General features: G+C 46.3%; 1 protein-coding gene across 2 annotated transcripts in view; it reads left to right on the top strand.

Annotated features, from left to right (window-relative positions):
* AIFM3 (AIF family member 3) overlaps nt 1-25,518 on the top strand; it is an 86,317-nt gene that overhangs the window by 28,844 nt on the left and 31,955 nt on the right. For both annotated transcript variants that reach the window (XM_075835730.1, XM_075835739.1), the window contains exons 5-12: nt 1,188-1,297; nt 2,262-2,306; nt 9,697-9,793; nt 10,364-10,476; nt 10,853-10,939; nt 11,393-11,484; nt 12,253-12,383; nt 14,386-14,501. In XM_075835730.1, coding sequence (XP_075691845.1) covers nt 1,188-1,297; nt 2,262-2,306; nt 9,697-9,793; nt 10,364-10,476; nt 10,853-10,939; nt 11,393-11,484; nt 12,253-12,383; nt 14,386-14,501 — 791 coding nt within the window. The remainder of the gene's footprint in view (nt 1-1,187; nt 1,298-2,261; nt 2,307-9,696; nt 9,794-10,363; nt 10,477-10,852; nt 10,940-11,392; nt 11,485-12,252; nt 12,384-14,385; nt 14,502-25,518) is intronic.

Raw genomic sequence — 25,518 nt, forward strand, 5'->3', positions numbered from 1 at the left:
TCGGCACCAGAGGCTACATTTGATTCTGCAGCAGCATCGGCGTTTGCAGGTAAGTCGATGTAGCTACTTACCTGCAAACGCTGATGCTGCTGCTGAATCAAATGTAGCCTCTGGTGCCGATGTGTCCTCGCTCGTCCGACACGATGCAGGACCTGGGGCAGGAAGTGAGTGACGTCACAGCGTGATCTCTCGAGAACACGCTGTGTGTCTGTGCACTGCCAGAAGCTGGGTGATAACGAAGAGAAGTGGATAATGCTGATTAGTCAGCATCATACACTTCTATTCACAACGCCCAGCTAGTAAAACAAGTAAAAACGCCCAGATGTACATACACAATACACGCCCACTTGTACATAACTTTAAACACGCCCAGTTGTACTTTAGAAATCCTCATTTGCATAAATATAAAAATGGTCATAACTTGGCCAAAAATGCTCGTTTTAAAAAAAAACAAAAAACTTTACTGTAATCTACATTGCAGCGCCTATCTGCTGCAATAGCAGATAGGGGTTGCAAAATCTGGTGACAGAGCCTCTTTAACTTGTTCTTTAAGGGTCCCATTGACGGCTACTCTGTTGGCTGTTAAATAAACTGATACATATGTAGTATGATTCTAATGGAAGACATTGTAATGATATTTATATGCATAGTTTATCCACTTGGCATAGTCAATCAGTGACATTTTGTTCTTCTTGTTTACGTGTGTGTCTTCTGACTCTTCCTTTCATAGATGAAGACTTTAAGGATCATCTTGGTGACGATATGCTTGAGCTGTTTTTTTTCTCTATATGCATATCAGTTCTATGTATTTTTTATTATTTACAAAAATGTCAATACATTTACTATATGTATATATATATATATATAAACTTATACTTTATTTCATATGAAACCAAATTTAACTGCCCTATATGAATTTTCTAATTTTTCAAAGAAACTATTTGGCAAGCTAGCATCCATTTCACGATAATTTGCAACTCTCGGTGAAACGAGTAGAATAGTGCTATGACCTGGAAGGTCTCACCAAATTGACTAAATGGTATAAAAAGCCTGAAACCTGTGTATAGCAACAGCGCTCAAACTTTTATAAACTAGGCAGTGATATTTACCCTGTTGAATTATAAACTAGTTCCTAATTGTCATCATGTAGTACATTGCAGGCTAACTTATCTATTTCTACTCTGCAGGTGTACTCTCTAAAGGTAGAGTTCGTTGCCCTTGGCATGGAGCATGCTTTAATATTGCAACCGGTGATATTGAAGATTTCCCAGGGCTAGATGGTCTGCCAAAATTTCAGGTATATTATGTACATTGCCCTGAATTCAATTTCAACTAAAAAGAATAATCCTTCTGTTCTTTATTACAATGAAAATAGTTACATTGTGATATAATACAATCTCCCAGATAGGTATGAGACATACAGGAATGAACTAGATAAATACCATTCATAGTTAAGACAAGCTATAACCCTAATGATAAACAGCTAGAGTAATAAAAATAAAAGATCACCCGATAAAGTAAGCAATCGTTTTATAAGGTGTTGAGAGTCATCATCTTGAGCACAGGCTAGAAGGCTACATTTCTCACATTGCACTTTTAGTACATGTTAACACACAGTGGCTCAGTTTTTCTTGCATTTTTTTTTATACCAAAATTCAGAAGTGGATCCCACAGTGAGGAAAGGTCTAAAATAAATATTTTTGTACTTCATTTTGTCGTATCTGTTTTTTTTTTAATTTTTATTTTTACCAATCTGTAGTATGCATGTTGTTGCACCTTCTCCCCTTTGCCCCTTCATGTTTATCTTCATCTGGCATTTTCTCTTTTAGATCAAAATGAGTACCAGGTAGACAAGAAACATTTTCTTAAGAAAATATCAGGGAATTTTTCTACTTTCTTTTGTAACACTTCTCTTGATCTATAAAGACAAATAGGAGAACAGATATCCTGAACGTGATGTAGATAGGTACAATCACATATATGGAAAGTCAAAAATACAACCAAACATGAGGGTTAGCACTTTCTTAGAGAATTTCACTGCAATGTATTAACAGGATTTTTTTTTTTTAAACCATAGTCTTTACAATGTAGCATATGGCCACTATAGTAAAATATTTCAGCAGCCATAAAATGAAAGTCATGGTGAGATACAATCATTGTAGGAATCCTAGTAAAATTGTTGGAAACGAGACTTTAAGATATGTTGACATGTAGTTCTTTGCTATTGTCTTTTGTAATTATTGTTTTTATATACTATGCAGATTAAAATAGAAAAGGAAAGAGTATATATTCGTGCAAGCAAACAGGCAAGTAATCTGCTTCATAAAAAGATTTGTATGATATACATATTTTACTTTATTAATTAGCTTGAATACTTTTAATATAGTCACATATACAGAGTGAAACATTTACATGAATATTTAAGAATTCAGAATGAAAGAACTACAGGGTTTTTTAAACCTTCGCACCAGCAGATCTCACCAACCATAGAGGTGACCTGTACATCATTAGTGCATAGATGCTGAGTGGATACATGTATAAATTATACTTAAAGGGGTTGTCAGAGATAAAATGACTATGTGTTAATGCTTGTAATTTATTAATGTAAATACATTTGTAATATACTTACATTTTCCAAATTGGCCCCGTTTCCAGATCTTGCTGTGGGGTACTTGACGGGTGACGTCTCTCTCTGGCCACTGTGTTAATCTTCAATTATTTTCCGGGTATATGACACGTCACTTGTGATGTGCAGTATATGGGCTGTTCTGCTGTACAGCCCGTAACGCGCATGCACGGTCCCTGCTGCTCTCGCGGTCCCTGCTGTTCTCGAGATAACAGCAGGGACCAGGCATGGGCATTACGGGTCGGTACAACAGAACAGCCCATACCTGGCACGTCATAAGAGACGTGTCGTATACCCGGAAAAGAATTGAAGATCAACACAGCGGACAGAGAGTGACGTCACCAGTCAAGTACTCCACGGCAGGATCTGGAAACGAGGTCGCTTTGGAAAATGTAAGTATATTACAAATGTATTTACATTAATAAATTACAAGCATTAGCACATAGTCATTATCTCGGACAACCCCTTTAAAGAAAAACTATCATTTAATTTATTTTTTAATAATATATAAGTCAGGTGATTTCAGGAAATATTGAAATACATTTTATTAACCAATTCAGCCTCTTTTCATTGTAAAACTGCTCCTGAACTGCTGCCCCATCCTCACAGCTACTGGCTGTTGCGAAGGAAATGAATACAGCTACTCTGTATGTGGGACACCTCATTCTGCCTACTCCTGAAACCCGATGCACCCGATGTCTCAGTGCATCAGGTATTTCTACACCAGATTGTTTCAGCCTGTTGCTACCAACCAGCCATGCTGATCTTATCTCCCTGCCAGACTTTCTGCTGAATTGTGGATGCACACCACCGGCTGGATTTCCTTTCTCGTCGCTCACTCTGCAGAGCATCTGTCAGGCAGAGCGGGGAAATAAGATCACTGTTGTTGGTTGGTGGCAACAGGCTGAAACAGTCTGTTGTAGAAATACCGGATGCAGGGGCGTAGCTAAAGGCTCATGGGGCCGGGTGCAAGAATTCAGCTTGGGCCCCCCTACCGCTCCCCAACACCACCATCATCCTACCCCTGCGCGCACCTGTGCCCAGACGCCTTGCCCAACAGCCCCCATAGTATAAAGCCCCCACACAGTATAATGCTCCCATAGCTGCCCCCACACAGTATAATGCCCCATAACGTATAATACCCCCCATAACAGCCCCATACCATATAATGCTCCCCATATCAGCCCCCACAATTTAATGCCCCACATAGCTGCCCCCATACATTATAGTGCCCCCCATATCAGCCCCCATACAGTATAATGCCCCCATATCAGCTCCCCATACAGTATAATGCCGCCATATCAGCTCCCCATACAGTAAAATGCCCCATATCAGCTCCCCATACAGTACAATGCCCCCCATATGAGCTTCCCATACAGTATAATGCCCCCCATATGAGCTCCCCATACAGTATAATGCCCCTCCATATCAGCTCCCCATACAGTATAAAGCCTCCCATATCAGCTCCCATACAGTATAATGCCCCCATATGAGCTCCCCATACAGTGTAATGCCCCCATATCAGACCCCCATACAGTATAATTCCCCCATATCAGCCCCCGTGCAGTATAATTCCCCCCCATCTTATCAGCCCCATGCCATATCAGCTCCTCATGCAGTATAATGCCCCCCCCCGCAATATCAGCCCCCCATACAGTATAATGCCGCCATATGTGCACAATAGAAAAATAGCATAACTACTTTCCTATCCCTGTTCCTTCGCCTCCTCCGGTGTGTGCTATGAGTGACTCGGTGCAGACAGGCGCGATGATGTCACTACATCCCGCCAGCCTGCTTCGAGCCGCTCAGGGCACAGTGAATGCTGGATCAAGGAGACGTCAGCTCCTTGCTCCAGTATTGAATGGAACCGGGACCTCGGTGAGTGACTTGCGACCCCCCGGAGGTCCTCACACGAATCCCCAGGGGGACGCGACCCACAGTGTATAATGTATTGTGTTGTATTGTTCAGTTTGCGGTGGAGAGAGGAGGGGGGGGGGTTTGTAATTTAACGGGCCCCCAGTCTCCACTGCAAACAGCACAATACAACACAATACATTACAAGGCAACACAATACATTACATTACAAGACAACACAACACAATACATTACAATACAGACTCTGCAGCTCACCTGGAGTCCTCCGCAGCGGCTCTTCCACTGCATTGCCTGGAAGACGTGTCACGTGATAACACGGTCACATGGTACATTAAGTGTACCATGTGACCGTAACCAGGAAGTGCCAGCTTCACGGCACAGGAAATACATTTTTAACAAGCATGCTGTATGGCAACGAGGGCCCGTGGGCCCCCCAGGCTTAGGGGCCCGGTCGCAACTGCGACCGCTGCGACCCCTATAGCTTCGCCACTGACCGGATGCATCGTGTTCATCAGGTTTCAGGAGCAGGCAGGATGAATTGTCCCCTATACAGAGTAGCTGTATTCAGCGTGTACAGTGCTGAATACGGATTTTCCCTAGCAACGGCCAGCAATGTTCCCTCTAGGTCTTGGGAGCTCCTCAGCGGAGCAGTTAAGCAGGATGAGTCTCCATCAATGGTGGGCGATCTGATGACCTAAAGTAATACCCCCAGTAAACGCTAATATAGCGACTAAATTAGAGAATAAGAAAACTTATTTTAAAATAGTTTTAATTACTTTTTTAAAATATTATAATATTGTAAGTACAGCAGTAAAATAGACAGTTATAAACACCAATTATAGGCATCAATGAAAGAATCCCTCATTACACCACTGTCCCTATAGATAGTGCCACACAAACCCCCTGTAGATAGCGTCAAACACAGCTCCCCTGTAGATAGCGCCACACAGCCCCCTGTAGATAGCACCACACAGCCCCCCTGTAGATAGTGCCACAAAGCCCCCTGTAAATACTGCCACACAGCCCCCTGTAGATAGCACCACACAGCCCCCCTGTAGATAGCGCCACACAGCCCCCCTGTAAATACTGCCACACAGCCCCCTGTAGATAGCACCACACAGCCCCCCTGTAGATAGCGCCACACAGCCCCCCTGTAAATACTGCCACACAGCCCCCTGTAGATAGCGCCACACAGCCCCCCTGTAGATACTGCCACACAGACCCGTTGTAGATACTGCCACACAGCACCCTCTAGATACTGCCACACAGCACCCTGTAGATAGTGCCATGCAGCCCCCCTGTAGATAGCGCCATGCAGCCCCCTGTAGATAGTGCCACACAGCCTCCCTTTAGATAGTGTCACACAGCCCCCTTGTATATAGAGCCACACAGCTCCCCTTGTATATACTGCCACATCAATCCCCCCTCCCCTTGTATATACTACCACACAGCAATCCCTCCTCCCCCTTGTATATACCGCCACACAGCAATCCCCACTCCCCTTGTTTATACTGCCACACAGAAATTCCCCTTCCCCTTGTATATACTGCCACACAGCCCACTTCCCTTGTATATACTGCCACACAGCCCCCCTCCCCTTGTATATAGTGCTACACAGCAATCCTCCCTGTATATAGTGCTACACAGCCCCTCTCCCCTTGTATATACTGCCACACAGCACTCCCCCCTCCCCTTGTATATACTGCTGCACAGCAATCCCTCTCCCCTTGTGTATAATGCCACACAGCCCCCCATCCCTTGTATATATTGCCAGACAGCAATCCCCCCTCCCCTTGTATATACTGCCACATAGAAAATCCCCCCTCCCCTTGTATATACTGCCACACAGCAATCCCCCCTCCCCTTGTATATACTGCCACACAGCAATCCCCCCATCCCTTGTATATACTGCAAGACAGAAATCCCCCTCCCCTTGTATATACTGCCACACAGGCCGCCTCCCCTTGTATATACACAGCCCCCTCCCCTTGTATATACTGCCACACAGGCCCCCTCCCCTTGTATATACACTGCCACACAGCCCCCTCCCCTTGTATATACTGCCACACAGCAATCCCCCTCCCCTTGTATATACTGCCACACAGCCCCGCCTGTAGATAGTGTCACACAGACCCCCCGTAGAAAGTGTCACACAACCCCCCTATAGATAGTGCCACACAGCCCCCCTGTAGATAGTGTCACACAGCCCCCCTGTAGATAGTGCCATGCAGCCCCCTGTAGACAGTGCCACACAGCCCCCTGTAGATAGTGCCACACAGCCCCCTTGTAGATACCTCCACACAGCCCCCCTTGTATTTAGTGCCACACAGCCCCCTTGTATATAGAGCCACACAGCCCCCCTTGTATATACTGCCACACAGCATTCCCCCCTCCCCTTGTATATAGTGCCACACAGCAATCCCCGCTCCCCTTGTATATACTCCCACAGAGCAATCTCCCCTCCCCTTGTATATACTACCACACAGCAATCCCTCCTCCCCTTGTATATACAGCCACACAGCAATCCCCCTCCCTTTGTATATACTGCCACAGAGCAATCCCCCCTCCCCATGTGTACACTGCCACACAGCCCCCTCCCCTTGTATATACTGCCACACAGCATTCCCCCCTCCCCTTGTATATAGTGCCACACAGCAATCCCCCCTCCCCTTGTATATACTCCCACAGAGCAATCTCCCCTCCCCTTGTATATACTACCACACAGCAATCCCTCCTCCCCTTGTATATACAGCCACAGAGCAATCCCCCCGCCCCTTGTATATACTGCCACATAGCCCCCTCCCCTTGTATATACTGCCACACAGCCCTTCTCCCTTTGTATATACTGCCACACAGCACTCCCTCTCCCCTTGTATATACTGCTGCACAGCAATCCCCCCTCCCCTTGTATATACTGCTGCACAGCAATCCCCCTCCCCTTGTATATAATGCCACACAGCCTCCCTCCCCTTGTATATACTGCCACACAGAAATCCCCCTCCCCTTGTATTTACTGCCACACAGCAATCCCCCTCCCCTTGTATATACTGCCACACAGCAATTCCCTCCCCTTGTATATACTGCCACACATCAATCCCCCCTCCCCTTGTATATACTGCCCCACAGCAATCCCCCCTCCCTTTGTATATACTGCCACACAGCAATCTCCCCTCCCCTTGTATATACTGCCAGACAGGCCCCTTCCCCTTGTATATATACTGCCACATAGCCCTCCTCCCCTTGTATATACTGCCACACAGCAATCCCCCTCCCCTTGTATATACTGCCACACAACCACCCTCCCCTTGGATATATACTGCCACACAGCCCCCTCCCCTTGTATATACTGCCACACAGCAAACCCCCTCCCCTTGTATATATTGCCACACAGCCCCCTCCACTTTAGTATATACTGCCACACAGCAATCCCCCCTCCCCTTATATATACTGCCCCAAAGCTATCCCCTCCCCTTGTATATACTGCCACACAGCAATCCCTCTCCCCTTGTATATACTACCACACAGCAATCCCCCTCACCTTGTATATACTGCCACACTGCAATCCCCCCTCCACTTGTATATACTACAACACAGCAATTCCCCCCTCCACTTGTACATACTGCCACACAGCCCCCCTCCCCTTGTATATACTGCCACACAGCCCCCTCCCCTTGTATATACTGCCACACAGCCCCCTCCCCTTGTATATACTGCAACATTACCCCCTCCCCTTGTATATAGTGCTACACAGCCCCTCTCTCCTCTTGTATATACTGCTACACAGCAATCCCCCCTCCAATATATTACCACACAGTCCTCTTAAAAAAAAAAGATTGTACTTACCTTGCCCTGTTCCCACGACGGACATAGCGCTACACTGCCTCTCGGGCGGGACGCATGCGCAGACCGTCGTTATGATGTGAAATCATCACGCTGGCCTGTGCAGGCAGTTTTCCCAGCACCTTATAGGCTGCAGGCCTAATGTGGCCTGCAGCCTATAGTATTCATTTGTATCTGCGCCCTGAGGCCGCACATACAAGTCAATGTGGCTGTTGCTAGCAACGGAGCCCCCTCCGGTGCTAGCGATGCCACTGCATCCGCCCGGGACAGTGCTCGGGCTTTAAACTTTAGTGAGGGGGCGGACCGTGGAAGGTGCGCAGCCACGCAGCCGCGCACCTTATAGGGAACACTGACGGCCAGTAGCTGAGAAGATGGGACAACAGTTCAGGAGCAGTTTTACAATGAAAGGAGGCTGAATTGGTTAATAAAATACTGTTCCCTGCTTATGAGCGGTGATGCACTTACACTTGCAACCTCCATTAATGAGTTGCAGGTGTTTAGATACCTTTTGCAAAAAAGTGATCTCCCTAGATATCTGCACTTAACTGCCTGATCCAGGGTTCCATTTAGGGATTTATTCTTTATTTGTTTCAACCCGCTCCATGAGGACAACTACTTTACACCTGGTTTTGTTCTTTGTCTTCCTCTGGATTAACACAGCATAAAATCGATAGGTTGACAATGATGTAATCGGGCCTGTTTTCAATTTAAGTTACTATGTTATTCAGTCCTTAAAAATGTTTGCTGTAAAATGGGCTTTCTAGTACAACATTGGAGGACACGGCACTTTTGACCAATACACTTTTAATTTACTACTTATCATTATCACGGTCAGATCCGAGTGAAAGGGATGCATTTGCCAACATTTTCCAACCTTTGTGCATACATCAAGGATAACTAGTTGGCAAAGCAAACCTTAGCCATCTGTAATAATACAACTGAGACCATCAACTCATACTGGCTCCAGTAGACCAAATACATAAAATCCCTTTTTATTTGACACCACTTGTTCTTTATTTTGATGTTTTCCCCTTGTTTACCCATGTTTCATTTCCTAGTATTACTCTGTCGATTAGTACCTTGCCAACTCGTATCTGAACTGTATCCCACATCTGTGTAACTAATATATTATCCATTATTGTATACATTGATGTATGATGCATACAGTTTCTTTATTTTTGAAATCTTGTCCCAAATCAAATAAAAATTACAGTTTTTACAAAATTACACATTTTGTTGCTATGGAGTAGGCATTTACATATCAATCAATCAATCAATCAATCAATCCATCAATTTTACCCTCTTCATATTTAGTACAAGAATAAAATAGTGGAATGTGTGTTTTTCTTCCACAGGCTCTACAGTCACAAAGAAGGACCAAAGTTATGGCAAAATGTATATCACTCAACAACTACAGTACAGCGATTACTAACATGCTCATAATTGGAGCAGGTAAAAATTTATCTGGCACAGAAGATCACTGAGGATTAAAGGCTATGTAAACCTTTGAAAGGCAAAATATTTTTTTTTAATAAGAAGGTGTATCACTGTGTTTTGTGTAACTTTGTAAATACTTTTTATTACAAATTATTTTTACTTTTTTAGATACAGTTGCTCTGTCTTCTCTATACAGAGCAGAAGTATCTGGCGCTATTCACCGAATCCATCAGTCCCGCGGACGTGACGCGCAGGATCCACCTGTAAACTTTCACATATAAGTTATGAACTTAGATGTGATAGTTTACAGGTGGATCCTGCGTGGACCCGCCGACACTGAACACGTCAGGTCTGCGGGTCTGACGGATTCAGTGAATAGCGCTAGATACAGCTGTTCTGTATAGAGTATATAGAGCAGCTGTATCTAAAAAAGTACAAATAATTTTTTATACAAACTATTTACAAAGTTACACAAAACACACTGATACACCTTTTTATTTTTTAAAAATGGTGCCTTTCAAAGGTTTACTTAGCCTTTAAGAATAGGACCAATTGGAAATTCTAAAAATGTTCTCTTTCCCATAGGTCCCGCTGGCTTAGTGTGTGCAGAAACACTGAGACAAGAAGGATTTTCCGACAGGATCGTAATGTGTACTTCTGAGAAGTATCTACCATATGATCGGTCAAAGTTGAGCAAAGTATGTATTTAAGACGTTCTTATGTGATTACTTACATTATATGGTTAATAGTACTAGGGATACATTTATCATACCGTTCAAGCCCAATTGAAGGCCATCTTTATTTATTTTACATTATCATCATGTTATTTGAAAGTTCTAATTTACAGGGCGGAGGTGAGATTAAAGAGATACATATACGTATGTCAAATCTCCTTTTGCAAAAATTTGCATTCTTTCTAGTCATAATTGATCGTTATGCCATTTGTACACTGCCTAATTCTCAATACATTGTCAGATCAGGCTGTCAAATTGGGCCAAATCATAGTAGTATGTGGCTAACTAAAACATCTTCCTATTGTATCTAGAACCATCGTAATTTTTTGTTTAATTCCAGTCAATGGATTCTCAAGCAGAACAGATTTTGCTTAGATCCAAAGAATTCTTCCATACATACAATATTGAAGTTCTTACTGAAACACAGGTAAGAAATCTGCATTATTTGAACATGTTCTGAAATGAATTTATTTGTAAATTTCTCTATTAAATATGTTCAATTGTACCAGTCTATACACATTTGTTTTCTTTTTTAAATTAAAATTTATATATTTTCTGGTCAATCCTGGATTTACCATACAGGTTACAGAGGCTGATACAGGAGGAGCACATAGCGCCTGTCATAATCTGACAGCTGGTGTATACTCTCTGCACGGAAGGAGCAATCATATACTGCTTCTGCCGGTGCTCCGAAATCAAGGCCGTCCATGGGCACATGCCTTATTGGAAATCAGGCCCTGGTTCTAATAGATGGTAGATGAATCAAGTAATGTGATATGAACATATCAGCTTAGTTTATTATACCCTTCTTGAATGTAGGATATATATTAACTTGTACATCAACTTCTCTTAAATTCACATTGTGCAGAATTGATTTCAGGTTGTCAATGTTGACACAAAGAACAAGATGGTTGTTTTCAAGGATGGATTTAGAATGGAATACAACAAGCTGCTTATTGCCACTGGAAGCACGTGAGTTCAGTTACTTTATCTAATTACAATTTGTTCTGTCAATGCAGTTTTTATGTATCATTAATACATTTAAGATTTTTTTAATATACTTTATCACTACTGGCTATCTTATTATTTGTGTGATTCAAGTGCTAATTGTAGACACAGTGGTGTAGGTATGGGGGTAGAAAGGTAGCAGTCACATTGGGGCCCTGGATCCATATTATAAACAGCACATGGATGGTGGGAGGCCCTCTTACAGATTTTGCAGTAGGACCTGGGAGCTTCAAGTTACGCCTCTGCATAGGCACCTCATATATTATATAGTACCATCGACAGATCATCCCAGCTTCCTAGTTGTGAGTTTGGTAGATTCACACTTTTTCTTTTTGTATTCCATTAATGTAGATGTGAATATTTTCCACTGGTTGAAAAATAGCGGGGTACTTGATCCCTACTACATGAAGCATTAAGAATAAATATATTTTATCTGCAGATAACCTGGATTGCTATTATGCATTGCATTGTACATATGCTATGGATCAAGTTAGGAGGGCATGGTTGGAATATAACTTTGTAACTGGTAAACAGGCAGAGAGGAAAGTCTCAAATTGTCAATTCTCCACAAATTCAGTAACATAACTTCACAAATGAATGGGTTATTCTAAATGAACCACTATACAGGGCTTTTTTTTCCCCGATAGAAATGACTGGTGCATAGACTAAGCATATGTATTAAGGTGTAAAAAAAAAAGTTATATTCAATAGTAACAAGTTGATTTTACACAGTCCCAAGACTCTTACCTGTAAAGGAAAAGAACTGGATAATGTATTCACATTACGAACTCCAGAAGATGCCAACAGGGTGGTAAAGCTGGCAACTAGCAAGAATGCTGTGATTGTCGGTGCATCTTTCTTAGGTGAGTATACCATTGGGATAGGAAATATTCCAACTTATGAACTGTACATACATGGATACCTTTATAACAGCGGAGACGGATTTGAATGTTTAAGATATGTGTATTGTTAGATAGTACAATCTACACATTATGAAGAATCGGTGTAGTGGAAAAAGATAGCCATGCAAATATTTGCACCGAAGATCCAGGTATTCTTTTCTACTATCATTGAGAATCAAATTCTGAAGAAGTAACAGATTCCTAGAATCACTGCCAAATATGTTAAAATATGGATTATAACTATTGTACAATCACCTTTATTGGCCTACCTGCCTCTTCATCCCAACCTCAGATAAAGAGAATCCCTGGTTGTGTTCATGCAAATGGCCATATTACAGATCTATATTGTACATTACCTGAAATATGTCACAGGCACAGGGTATGTGGACCCACTAGGCCGCTACGCCGTAGCGTGGAGGCAGCTGACCAGGTCACAGTCTATACGAAAGTCAATAGCAGATAGCAATGCTTGGGTACCTGAACTAGTCCAGACGGTGGCTGTGGCTTCAGAACGGATGGAGGCCGGTGCGGCAGGTAGCGCTTGACGTGGCGGGCAGTATCCGGTAGCAGAAGACACTGGACGTGGCAGAATTCACTGGACGTGGCAGAAGACACTGGACGTGGCAGAATTCACTGGACGTGGCAGAAGACACTGGACGTGGCAGAAGACACTGGACGTGGCAAACGACAGCAGGTGCAGTAGACACGACTCCAACACTGGTAGGCACAGGAACAAGGACAATACGGAACACAGGAACGGGTAACAGGGCACGGGTAACAACTGGAACGGGGAAACACTAAGGGACCATTTGCGAGACAGACTGGGAAAGACTAACAACGCTCAGGCAAGGATTAGAAGGCCTGGGGCCTTCTTATAGACCAGGAAATCGTGGCAGCTGAACGGAGCGGAAGTGAGCGCTGGCGTCTCCTAGGAAAGAGATGGGGACCAGCGCTCACGGATCCATGGCTGCGGGCGTAGGGAGGTGAGTAAACCAGACGGCCCGTGGCCATGGACGCTACAAAACACAGCCAAATACACACCAAATCTATGAGAAAAAAGAATAGTGGCATGTTCCATCACAAATTTTATCACGGAGATATTGTCACTTAGAAGCATTGTGTTTAAGGGTATGTGCTCACGACCTCTTTTCAGACTTAATGGAAAACACCATATGGCGGCGCACATGGAGTGTGTAAGGCTCCATAATATGTAAGTAAAGGCTCTGTACACATGGCTCTGCTGTGTGCATCAGGGTGTAAGGAAAGCGTTGATGTAAAGTGATAATGAGTTTGAAACTCCAACCCAAACTGATTCTTCGAGTTTTTGCTGGAAGATACTTATTACAGAAACTGTACATTTTCATCCAAACTATTGTCAAATATGTTTATAGTGAAATAATTTTCAAGGGGTTTAAAGAGTTTCTATTAAAGTGGTTGTCCAACCAGGGACCAATTAGGGCATATAGATGTAAAAAAAGGGGGTTCCCCGCTTGGAATTCACCTATATGTGTCAGAATGGAGAGCTAATCTGTAAGAGCGGCTCTCGCTCTGGCTGATTCGGCACGTCCTTGCATTACATGGGCGGCCATTCGTTTAAATGGCTGTCATGTAATGCTACATTTCCTATGCGGGGGGCATTGTGGGGAAAATGTGTGGCTGGCCGCAGCTTTAACTGACGATAACAGTAGATCGCCAGGGGTGAGAGATGCCGGGCCGGCAGGAATGAGGTGATCTTCGCGCTGGCTTTTTTTTTACATGTGAAAGGAATGTATTTGTGAACTTCTGATATATCAGAGGAATAAATCAGTCATATCTTAATCAACCCAGATACTCACATTTTATTAGACTATTTATTAATAATTAAATAGAGGTGATTCAGAACATCCTCTAGTTTTCTAACCTAAATAAATATAGTCATGTATTGTCTTTATGTATGTTTTCTAAATGCATCTCTATTTATTAGGTATGGAAGTGGCGGCCTATCTATGTGAAAAAGCTCACTCTGTCTCTGTGGTAGAACTGGAGAACATTCCCTTTAAGAAATTTTTAGGGGAAAAGGTTGGACTTGCACTCATGAAGGTACAGTAATAGTAATAATAATTTTGTAGTGTGTAACAAAAGCAAAAAAATTACGCACAAAAGTAAAAAATGACCACCATGCTTTTAGCTTATGTTATAATGTTATATTATGGGAATTATCAATAATGAATTGTTTTTTATCAGTGGTAATAATGTTTTATGATCTAGAACTGTCCTACATTTGTGATAATAGATTGTTTATTACACTGTATTTATATCTGGTGTATAACTTATTGAATGTTTGCAGTGTAAGGAATTATACAATGATTATACATAAAACACATAATGAGCAAATTTCCATGTCAAATAAAATTTGATTGATACAAAACGTGTAGGGGTGGTTTTATATGAGCAGATTATTTGCCAGGTAGCGAGTACCGATGAACAGTAACAGCATGTCGACCAGCAATAGTTTGGTCCATTTAAATGAAGCAATGATTGGCATTATGGGTCAAAATAATTGCCAAATTCATTTACGCAGGGAGATGTACTGCTGATAAATGATAATTTGCCGGCTGATCACTGGCATGTTTACACAGGGCAATGATCAGGGAACGAGTGTGAGCACTCGTTTAGCTGATCATCTGCTTGTCTAGAAGGGCCTCATATAAGACATCCGTAAACAGATTATGGTCGGTCATAAAACAGCATGTGTCTGTGAAAGGATTTGCTAAGCAAGTTGCCCAGAATTTTAAATTGAAATACCGTATTTTTCAGACTATAAGGCCTCTTTTACACGAGCGTGTGCGTTTTGCGCACGCAAAAAAACGCTGCGTTTTGCGTGCGCAAAAGGCAATTGACAGCTCCGTGTGTCATCCGTGTATGATGCGCGGCTGCGTGATTTTCGCGCAGCCGCCATCATAGAGATGAGGTAGTCGACGCCCGTCACTGTCCAAGGTGCTGAAAGAGCTAACTGATCGGCAGTAACTCTTTCAGCACCCTCGACAGTGAATGCCGATCACAATCTACACCAACCTGTGAATAAAAAAAGACGTTCACACTTACCATGAACTGCCTGCTTCCTCCAGTCCGGTCTCCCGGCCGTTGCCTTGGTGACGCGTCCCTCTCTTGTCATCCGGCCCCACCTCCCAGGATGACGCGGCAGGCCGTGAGACCGCTGCAGCCTGTGATTGGCTGCAGCCTGTGCTTGGCCTGTGATTGGCTGCAGCTGTCACTTGGCCTGAATTGTCATCCCGGGAGGTCGGACTGGAGGAAGAAGCCGGGAGTTCTCGGTAAGTCAGAACTTCTTTTTTTTTTTACACGTATATGTATATTGTGATCGAAAGTCACTGTCCATGGTGCTGAAACAGTTTAAGTCTTTCAGCACCGTGGGCAGTGACTGTCTCCTGACGTCGCGTACCCGAACATTTTTTGCCGGGTTCGGTTAAAACGAGTTCGGCCGAACCCGGGGAAGTTCGGTGCGCTCATCTCTAATTTGACACTCCGTTTGGATGTTTGTAACCAGAAAAGCACGTGGTGCTTTTCTGTTTACATTCATCCTTTTGACAGCTCTTGCGTGATTTTCGCGCATGCAACGCAGGACCGTCAGTGTGGCATGCGTTGTTTTCACGCACCCATTGAAGTCAATGGGTGCGTGTTGCGTGAAAAACGCAAGAATATAGAACATGTCGTGAGTTTTACGCAACGCACTCACGCTGCGCAAAATTCACGCATCGTCTAAACAGCCCCATAGACTATTATAGGTGCGTACGACACGCGTGAAAAGCACGCGCGTCGCACGCGCGTATAATACGCTCGTGTAAATGAGGCCTAAGACGCAGTTTTTAGCAAGAATAAATCTTGCTAAAAAGTCCCTGCGTCTTATAGTCGGCAGTCAAGGGATCCGGCTGCGCTGGGCCCCCTGACTGCTTCTTACTTAACCCCTTCCCGACACATGATGTGCCGGCACATCATGGAGCGGGGAGGGGATGATGTTTGGAGCACAGCGGGCTCAGGCGCTGAGCCCGCTCCATACACTGCAGGTGTTAGCTGTGTTTTACAGCTGATACGCTTCTCTAACAGCCATGACCTGCCTAGGTAGAGTCGTGTGTTAACCTTAAACCATACTATCCCCCACCCCCATTTAGTAACGACACATGACACCGAGGTTGGATGTGAAATGGCCACAGCAGCCGTTTATTAATTTCACAGTTTTATAAAAACAATTTAAATCCGAAACATTCGGATAACTAGTTAGGAATCCACCAGAGAATTCCTCCTAATAATTCACATGACCCAACATGGGTCAGAATCATAAATAACAATTAAACGTTAACATTAACCCGAGCAGAGGAAGTCCTTGAAGCCCCTTCAGATGTTCCTTTCAAGAACACACCGAATTAGCCATCTGCAAACCACTAATTACCTCCAGCCGTAAACCAGCTCGGAAGCACCGTTCACCTCTGCAGATGGCTCCAACCACTAGAAGTCCACTTCAAGGGGATAACACCCGTTGAAGCCCTCAAGTGATATACCGACCACTAGAAGTCCACTTCAAAGGGATAACACCCGATGAAGCCTTCAAGTGACATACCTTCTACCAGAAGACCACTTCAAAGGGATAACACCCGATGAAGTCTTCAACCATGTACCTTTTTTGGGGGACGCATACCCCCGATGCGACCCCCCCACCATTTTGTACTGACTGGCCTCAAGGACTCCCCCCGCCAGCTGCCATGACAACAGAACCTACTCCGGAAAAAAGAAAAACATGTTAAATAAACACACAAAATAAAACACAACGCTCATATACGGACGTACAGAAGACCTAAGGAGTAACAAAACAAGGGTGGGAGGGTGGGAGCTTTGCTTCTTGTGTATTACTCCTCCCGCTGCTTCCGGCTCAATGCCGAGAAACAGCGGGAAGCGCAGTAACGGCCCCCCCGTCCCCCCTAGCTCCTCCCCGTCCCTCCTTCAGCTCCTTCACCTTTCCCTCACCTCTTAACATTAACCCTTTCCCTACCAGGACGGTCATGTCGGCTTCCCTCAAGCCTGCAGCTGCGTCCAGCCTCTTCTTGACCTGCCTAGGTAGAGTCGTGTGTTAACCTTAAACCATACTATCCCCCACCCCCATTTAGTAACGACACATGACACCGAGGTTGGATGTGAAATGGCCACAGCAGCCGTTTATTAATTTCACAGTTTTATAAAAACAATTTAAATCCGAAACATTCGGATAACTAGTTAGGAATCCACCAGAGAATTCCTCCTAATAATTCACATGACCCAACATGGGTCAGAATCATAAATAACAATTAAACGTTAACATTAACCCGAGCAGAGGAAGTCCTTGAAGCCCCTTCAGATGTTCCTTTCAAGAACACACCGAATTAGCCATCTGCAAACCACTAATTACCTCCAGCCGTAAACCAGCTCGGAAGCACCGTTCACCTCTGCAGATGGCTCCAACCACTAGAAGTCCACTTCAAGGGGATAACACCCGTTGAAGCCCTCAAGTGATATACCGACCACTAGAAGTCCACTTCAAAGGGATAACACCCGATGAAGCCTTCAAGTGACATACCTTCTACCAGAAGACCACTTCAAAGGGATAACACCCGATGAAGTCTTCAACCATGTACCTTTTTTGGGGGACGCATACCCCCGATGCGACCCCCCCACCATTTTGTACTGACTGGCCTCAAGGACTCCCCCCGCCACCGCGAAACAGGCCTTGACCACCTTAAGCCTGTGAGTTCCTCCACACCACCACCGCCCTTTCTATGCCTTCTGCTATAGCCAAGCTCCAAATATCAATGCCAACCTCGGTCAGATGAACCCCGTCACTCCTCCAGAAATTCCCCAATCCTGACTCCAAATCCCTATGCCTCACGCAAATGCCCCCGTTCTTTGCCACAAAACGGGACACCGCCCGGTTAACTTTTATCCGAGCCTTATTGACTCTCTCCACCGATCTAGCTAACCGCCAATGCTTCCTTGGGACTATGTCCGACCACACTACCACCAACTTGGGATAAGATACCCACAAACACAACAAATCATGTTTGATATCCCGCACCAACTCACGAAAAGGGCGGACTCCTAAGTCATTCCCACCCACGTGCAACACTAAAACCTCCGGAACCCTATCAAGCCGCACATATGTCTGGAATTCCGCCAACACCCTGTTCCACGACATACCTCTAAACCCCAGCCAATGCACAACCGCATCCTGTCGCGGAATGCGCAACTGGCGACCATCCGGGCGGACGTCCGCCCTCAAAGCCCCCCAGTGCACGTACGAATGACCCATCAACCACACCAGACAAGGAGGCGAATCTGAAACGGAAAACACAGTTAGGCACCACCATATAACATTTGCAAGCATAAACAACAAAATTACAACATATGGGGGCGGACATAGGACTTAAACCTTTTTGACTCCCAACGACCAATACGCCTCACCCCCTCATCATCCAACCCCCAGCGCCCTGCTTCCGTTGCTGCGCCAATCCGGAAGGAATGAGATGAATATGAGCCTGCCGCAACCCCAACCGCCGTCAAACATTTTTTAAAAACAGCTCCAAACTGAAACCTGGACAAGAACGACCCGTCCACATGACGTAACAAAGGCAAATCTGGAGACCCCCTGTTTTTTGTAAAACCCCGCATGCACTCTACTGGGCACATGACCGACCCCGGGAGAGCGAACAAAACTATCAGTTTTCCCTTCCCTAATTGGTCAGTTTTTGATCTACGCAACCATACCTCCAACCGATCTGCAAAAAGGCTCACCTCCCCAGATCTCAGCCCCCCTGCCTGTTTAGTACTTGGCGACACCAACTCACCTATTCTAAATGCTCCGAAGAACGCCAACGAGAAAGCCAACCGAAACAAATCCATTTCATCTGAAGAACGACATACCGATGCCAATGAACCGCCCAACAAGCCCAGCAAAGCAAACGACACCGGCCTTCTACTATCCGCCTCCACCCTACCTCTGCGCAACCCCTTCAAAGCCTGCGATACCAGAAATTCCTTCGATACATCCCGCAAGCCCCGCAACTTAAGCCCAAACGCCACCGCGGATATAAACCGGTTCACCTTCGCTACTGAAAACCCCCCCTCCCAGGCATCCCCTAACCAATACAAAAGTGCCACCAACCTGTCTCTATCCGTATTAACATCACCCAACTCTCTTACCCACTCCTCCCACTGCCTCCAACAAGCAGCATAAGCCCTCCACGTCGTGCGCGCCAAAGACCTTTGTAACAGCTGCTCTACGGGACCGATACCAGATCCCATAGATGATCCGGACACGCCAAACCGAGACGTTCCGCTCCCGGGGCCAATTGCCGAAACCGGTCCCACTGCGAGCGAGAAAGAGCATCAGCAACACAATTCCGTACACCCGGGACATGCACCGCCACCACCCACGCGTTCAGCGACAAACACACCAACACTAAATGTCGCAACAATTGAACTACCGGAGGAGAGGACGCCGTGATGTTATTAATGGCAAGCACCACCCCCATGTTGTCGCAGTAAAAACGGACCTTCTTATCCCTGAGCCTGTCCCCCCAAATGGTAGCCGCCACCACGATGGGAAACAGCTCGAGCAGGGCCAGATTCCGCGTCAATCCACTGGACACCCAGCTAGCCGGCCATTGACCTGCGCACCACGGACCTCCCCCGTAAGCTCCAAAGCCACCCGCCCCAGCCGCATCCGTGAAAATATTCAGATCACTCGTATCCTGCGCTGGGGCCATCCATAGCGAGCGACCATTGTACTGGCCCAAGAAGTCATCCCAAACCTGAAGATCAGCTCGGTGCTCCTCCTTGAGCCTCACAAAATGATGCGGCGCCCGCACTCCCGCCGTTGCCGCCGCCAACCTTCTACCAAACACCCTCCCCATCGGCATAATCCGGCAGGCGAAATTCAACTTCCCCAGCAGCGACTGAAGCTCCCTCAGCGACATTTTCTTCCTTCTACAAGCCCGTCGCACCTCCAGCCTCAAAGCACCCAACTTATCCGCCGGGAGCCGACACTCCATTGCCACCGAGTCAATTTCGATTCCCAAGAAACAAATCGTCGCTACCGGGCCCTCCGTTTTTTCCGGCGCCAAAGGGATCCCAAAATCCCTCGCCACCTTCTGCAGGGCATGAAGCAAGTTACCGCAAACCGGCGAACCCCCCGGGCCAACGCACAAAAAATCATCTAAGTAATGGATCAACGAATCGACCCCGGATACTCCCCTCGTTACCCACTCCACGAAGCTACTAAACGCCTCGAAGTATGCACAAGAAAGAGAACACCCCATCGGAAGGCACCGATCCACGTAAAAGGCCCCATTCCAAAAACAACCCAACAGCCGTTGGCTTTCTGGATGCACCGGCAACAACCTGAACGCCGCCTCGATGTCGGTTTTTGCTAGCAGCGCCCCCGGACCCGCAGCCCGCACTAACCCCACCGCCTTATCGAATGAGGTATAAACTACGGAACACAACTCGTGATCAATCCCGTCATTTACCGACGAACCTTTGGGATACGATAAATGTTGAATCAAACGAAACTTTCCGGGCTCGCGTTTAGGGACAATACCCAAAGGGGACACAACTAAATCTTTCACCGGCGACTCCACAAATGGCCCCGACATGCGCCCCAACGAAACTTCTTTTAACAACTTTTCCGACACGACTTCCGCATGCAAGTAAGCCGATTTTAAATTTCTCCGCGTAACCGGAACCTCATAAGGAGGCGGAGGAATAACAAAACCAACACTAAACCCTTCATAAAGCAACTTAGCTGCCGCCCTATCCGGATACTCATTTAGATAAGGGGCCATCCTTTCCACCCTCACCGGCGACACCCCCTTGACCAGCCCCGTGCTGGTTCCCGGACCTCTTTTTCCGCAGACATTTTGCCGCCCCGTGTGATGCCCCATTACACTCGGAGCACACGTGCTTGAACTTGCACGTGGCCCCGAACTTGCACTGGCCTTCATTGAATTGCCAGCAAAACCCCGCCTTTCCCCCGCCGCTTGGTCCACTCTGACTAGTCTGGCCTCCCTGGCCACCGCTCCCGGGAAAGGGCTGCCTAACCGGAGCCGTAACCCGTAACCAGAGAGCAATATCCTTCTGGTCCCACCGAATCGCCGGCCGAACCGCCTTCCGCTGACGGAATTGCTCATCATATCGCAGCCACGCCTGACCCCCATACGCCCTATGAGCCTCCCCAATAGCATCAAAATAACAAAATAACGCCGAACAATTTTCCGGCGCCTTTTCCCCTATCACACTAGCCAATATGGCGAACGCCTGCGACCAATTAACGAACGTCTGCGGGATAAGCCTATACCGCCGCCGTTCCTCCTCGTCCTTTTTACTCTCATCCCGCTTGCTCTTATCCAAATTGAATTTAGCCAGCGGCAAGAGAGAAAAAATTTCAACATATTCATCTTTCCAGATCCGATCACGCACCTCCTGCTTTAAATGCGCCCCCAACGGACCCTCAAAACAAACATACACCTCCCCCCGAGCACGATCGTCCATGCGCACTCGATCGCCGTCCTTCTGTGCCTCAGTCTGCACCGACACCGCGACCGCCTCTCTAACCGCCACCACAGGACGCGCCTGCAACGATCCCACTTCCCTGGGGCCTTCCCAAACTACCGCAGGGGACACTTCCGTTACTACCGGCGCCGCGGCCCTATCCAGGCGCCCCACCAGCTCCCGTAAGCAACCCACTAAATCTGCCAAACCCGCTCCGTCGCGTCCGCCCGCGCCACTACCGGCCCCCGATGCTATGCTAGCAGCCCCCCCGCCGACACCCGACATAAAAATCGCTGGATAAGACAATAATGGAGTTATACACTCACCGGGCTGCACAGGCGCTGTGTTCCCGTCAGCCGGACCATCCTGACCTCGACGATAAACGTCCAGTTCACCTTCCTCCAGTTCTTCTCTCGCCGACGACTGTCCCTCCCAACGACCTCTTCGGAAAGGGGATGAGGACGCGCTGACCGATGGGCCGGCAACCTGCCGCCCGACCGCCGGGACCCAGACTTCCGACCGGACCTGTTGCCTCGACGTCGCTGCAGATCTAGTCATCCGTCTAGACGATCCTGACGAAGCCTGCCCCCTGGCCGGAACATCACCATGCGGGGCGGCCGTACCTTGCTCTCGACATCTTCCATCTGATGGGGGAGGGGTGACAGGGAGCCCGGCCTGCGACTCCCTGCTTACCGCCGGACCCCGTCGCGGCCTGGGATTCCTGCCAGGACGCAGGGCCTGGGAAGGGGCGGTCCTCCCAGCTGCCTGGCCTGCAGCGTCCGGGATCGGGCTCCCTCTGCGACGCCGTGTCCGCGGGACTACCTCCGGACTCAGGCGCTCTGGAGGTCGGGACCGCCGAGAGGGACGGGTCGACACAGCCTGCATCGCCGTCACCCCTGCTACCGCTCTCTGCCTGCCCAGCGCAGGAGCGGTTGTTGCCGACTCCCCCCCCGCCGCCATAGCCATGCTCGTAGGGGGGCCGGGGGAGGGGAGCCTGTCCCTTACAACAGACCCCGAACGCCGTGCCCGACGTGGCGAAACGGCGTCCGGGATCCGCGTTAATGCAGCCACGGTCTCCTCCAGCCATCCGGGACCGTGGTGCACAGCAGCGGCACGCAGCCGCTCTAAAATCAGGGCCTCTGCCATACTAAAAAGCCGGGCAACGGGGAGCTTTGCTTCTTGTGTATTACTCCTCCCGCTGCTTCCGGCTCAATGCCGAGAAACAGCGGGAAGCGCAGTAACGGCCCCCCCGTCCCCCCTAGCTCCTCCCCGTCCCTCCTTCAGCTCCTTCACCTTTCCCTCACCTCTTAACATTAACCCTTTCCCTACCAGGACGGTCATGTCGGCTTCCCTCAAGCCTGCAGCTGCGTCCAGCCTCTTCTGGAACAGCGATTGCGCTGTTCCTGGCCGTTTATCTAGTTAAATGCCGCGGTCAATAGCGACCGTGGCATTTATAGGGGTCTTCCCATGAAGGACATTTATGACATATCCACAGAATATGTCATAAATGTCAGATAGACGCGGGTCCCACCTCTGGGACCCGCACCTATCTCTAGAACGGGGCCCCCTAAACCCCGTTCTAGCTTACTTGCTCGGCTGTCTCCCAGCCACTTCCTGGTTAGGCGGTCGGGAGTTACGGAAACTGCCGAGTGCTCACTGAGCTACGCTGTTTCCATAACTCCTATAGAAGAGAATGGGAGTTACGTAAACAGTGTAGCACTGCAAGCTACGCTGTTTCCGGAACGCGGTAGCTCCGAAAACAGCGTACATGGTCGAGTTACGGAAACTGCGTAACTTTCTGAGCTGTGCTGCTTCCATAACTCCCATAGAACTGACTAGTAGTTACGGAAACAGCGTAGCATGCTACGCTGCTTCTGTAACTGCCATTCACTACTATGGGAGTTACGGAAACAGCGAAGCTCAGCGGGTTACGCTGTTTCCGTAACTCTTCCATGTATTGCAGTGTATTGTACCAGTGAGCTAATGATTGCTGATTCAAGTCCCCTAGGGGAACTAATAAAATGTGTACAAAAAAAAGTTAGATACATTTTCAGTAGTGTAAAAAAATATTAAAAGTTTTTTAAAAAAAACTACTTTTCCATTTTTTCCCCAAGCACAATGTAAAAAATTAAAAAAATTGATATCACTGCGTCGGTAAAAGTCCTAACTATTACAATATAGCATTATTTGACTCGCACGGTGAACGGCGTAAAACAGAAAAAATTAAAACCCCAGAATCGTTGTTTTTTGGTCACCATAGCGCTAAAAAGAATTAAATAAAAGGTGATAAAAAAATTGTATGTACTAAAAAATGGTGCTAATAAGAACTACAGCTCGTCCCGCAGAAAATAAGCCCTCACATCACTCAAACGATAAAAAAATATAAAAGTTATGGCTCTCAGAATGTGGTGAAACGGAACAATTTATTTTTTTTAACCAATGGTTTTGCCTTTGTAAAAGTAGTAAAATATGAATTTTGTTTCCTATTTTCTGTTGTTTAAAACCCGGGTGCGTCTTATAGTAAGGTGCGTCTTATAGTCCGAGAAAACAAACGCATTAAAAATATTAGATTTGTATTTTTAGCCATTCCCTAATATATTCTAGTAAGGCTCAATAAAGTGTTGCGAGTGTCAGGACAATGGGAGTCATTTTAGTCGTAGCAGCCATAACTTCTGCTATGAGGCCTAGATGCTGAAAGGCCCACTAAGGTGCAAGAATTTATTTTTTTGTGGAGAAAAAACATATAGGTGGCTTTCCGCTGTCTAGCACAACTATTGTATGTAGATTCTCTTTTGTGCAGAAAATCTACTATATGTGACTTCTATCCCCAGCACATGATTGCCGCACAAGTAAAAATAGTTATTCAGCTAACTGTCTTCTAGATGGTAGGGGCACATTTTTTTTTACTGTGCTATGGGCCCTATGAGTTCTAGTTATGTGCCTGGCTGTCCCTCCAGATCATTAGAATGTAGGCCCCTTGCCCCTCCGTTTTCTATAATCGGGTCTGTAGCAATGGAGGAGATGAATGGAGTGGAATCTGTGTATCTGCTTGGCCTCCACTGAAGTCTATGGGAGATACAATGGACAGACTGGGGAGACTGGACTGCCCCTCTGCTCCATTCATCTCCTCCCAATCTGATTATTGAGAATAGGAGACATTGGATCAGGATCTCGGACCCAGTAGATCTAACATTTACCATCTACCCTATGGATTGATTAAAAAAATGTCCCTGGTGAAAAAATCTCTTTAAGGATCTATTTCACTAGATATTTAATAAATGAATGATTGAATGATTGATTGAATGAATGAATGCTCATCACCTGTGTGCAGTATCATCTATTTATTAGATGTTAGTGATGATCACAAATATCATTGTTGACTTTTATTCTTATAATGTTCATAACATCAGTAGATTATTGAAGGGATCTAGTGGAAAGCTGTGACCTCTCCACTTGTGGGATTATGTTAATGACAGAGCTCAATGTGACAGGAGCTGTGTCATGTTGTTAAGACGAGAAAAGAACT

Source organism: Rhinoderma darwinii, chromosome 1 (assembly GCF_050947455.1).
Source record: "Rhinoderma darwinii isolate aRhiDar2 chromosome 1, aRhiDar2.hap1, whole genome shotgun sequence".
NCBI classification, from domain to species: domain Eukaryota; kingdom Metazoa; phylum Chordata; class Amphibia; order Anura; family Rhinodermatidae; genus Rhinoderma; species Rhinoderma darwinii.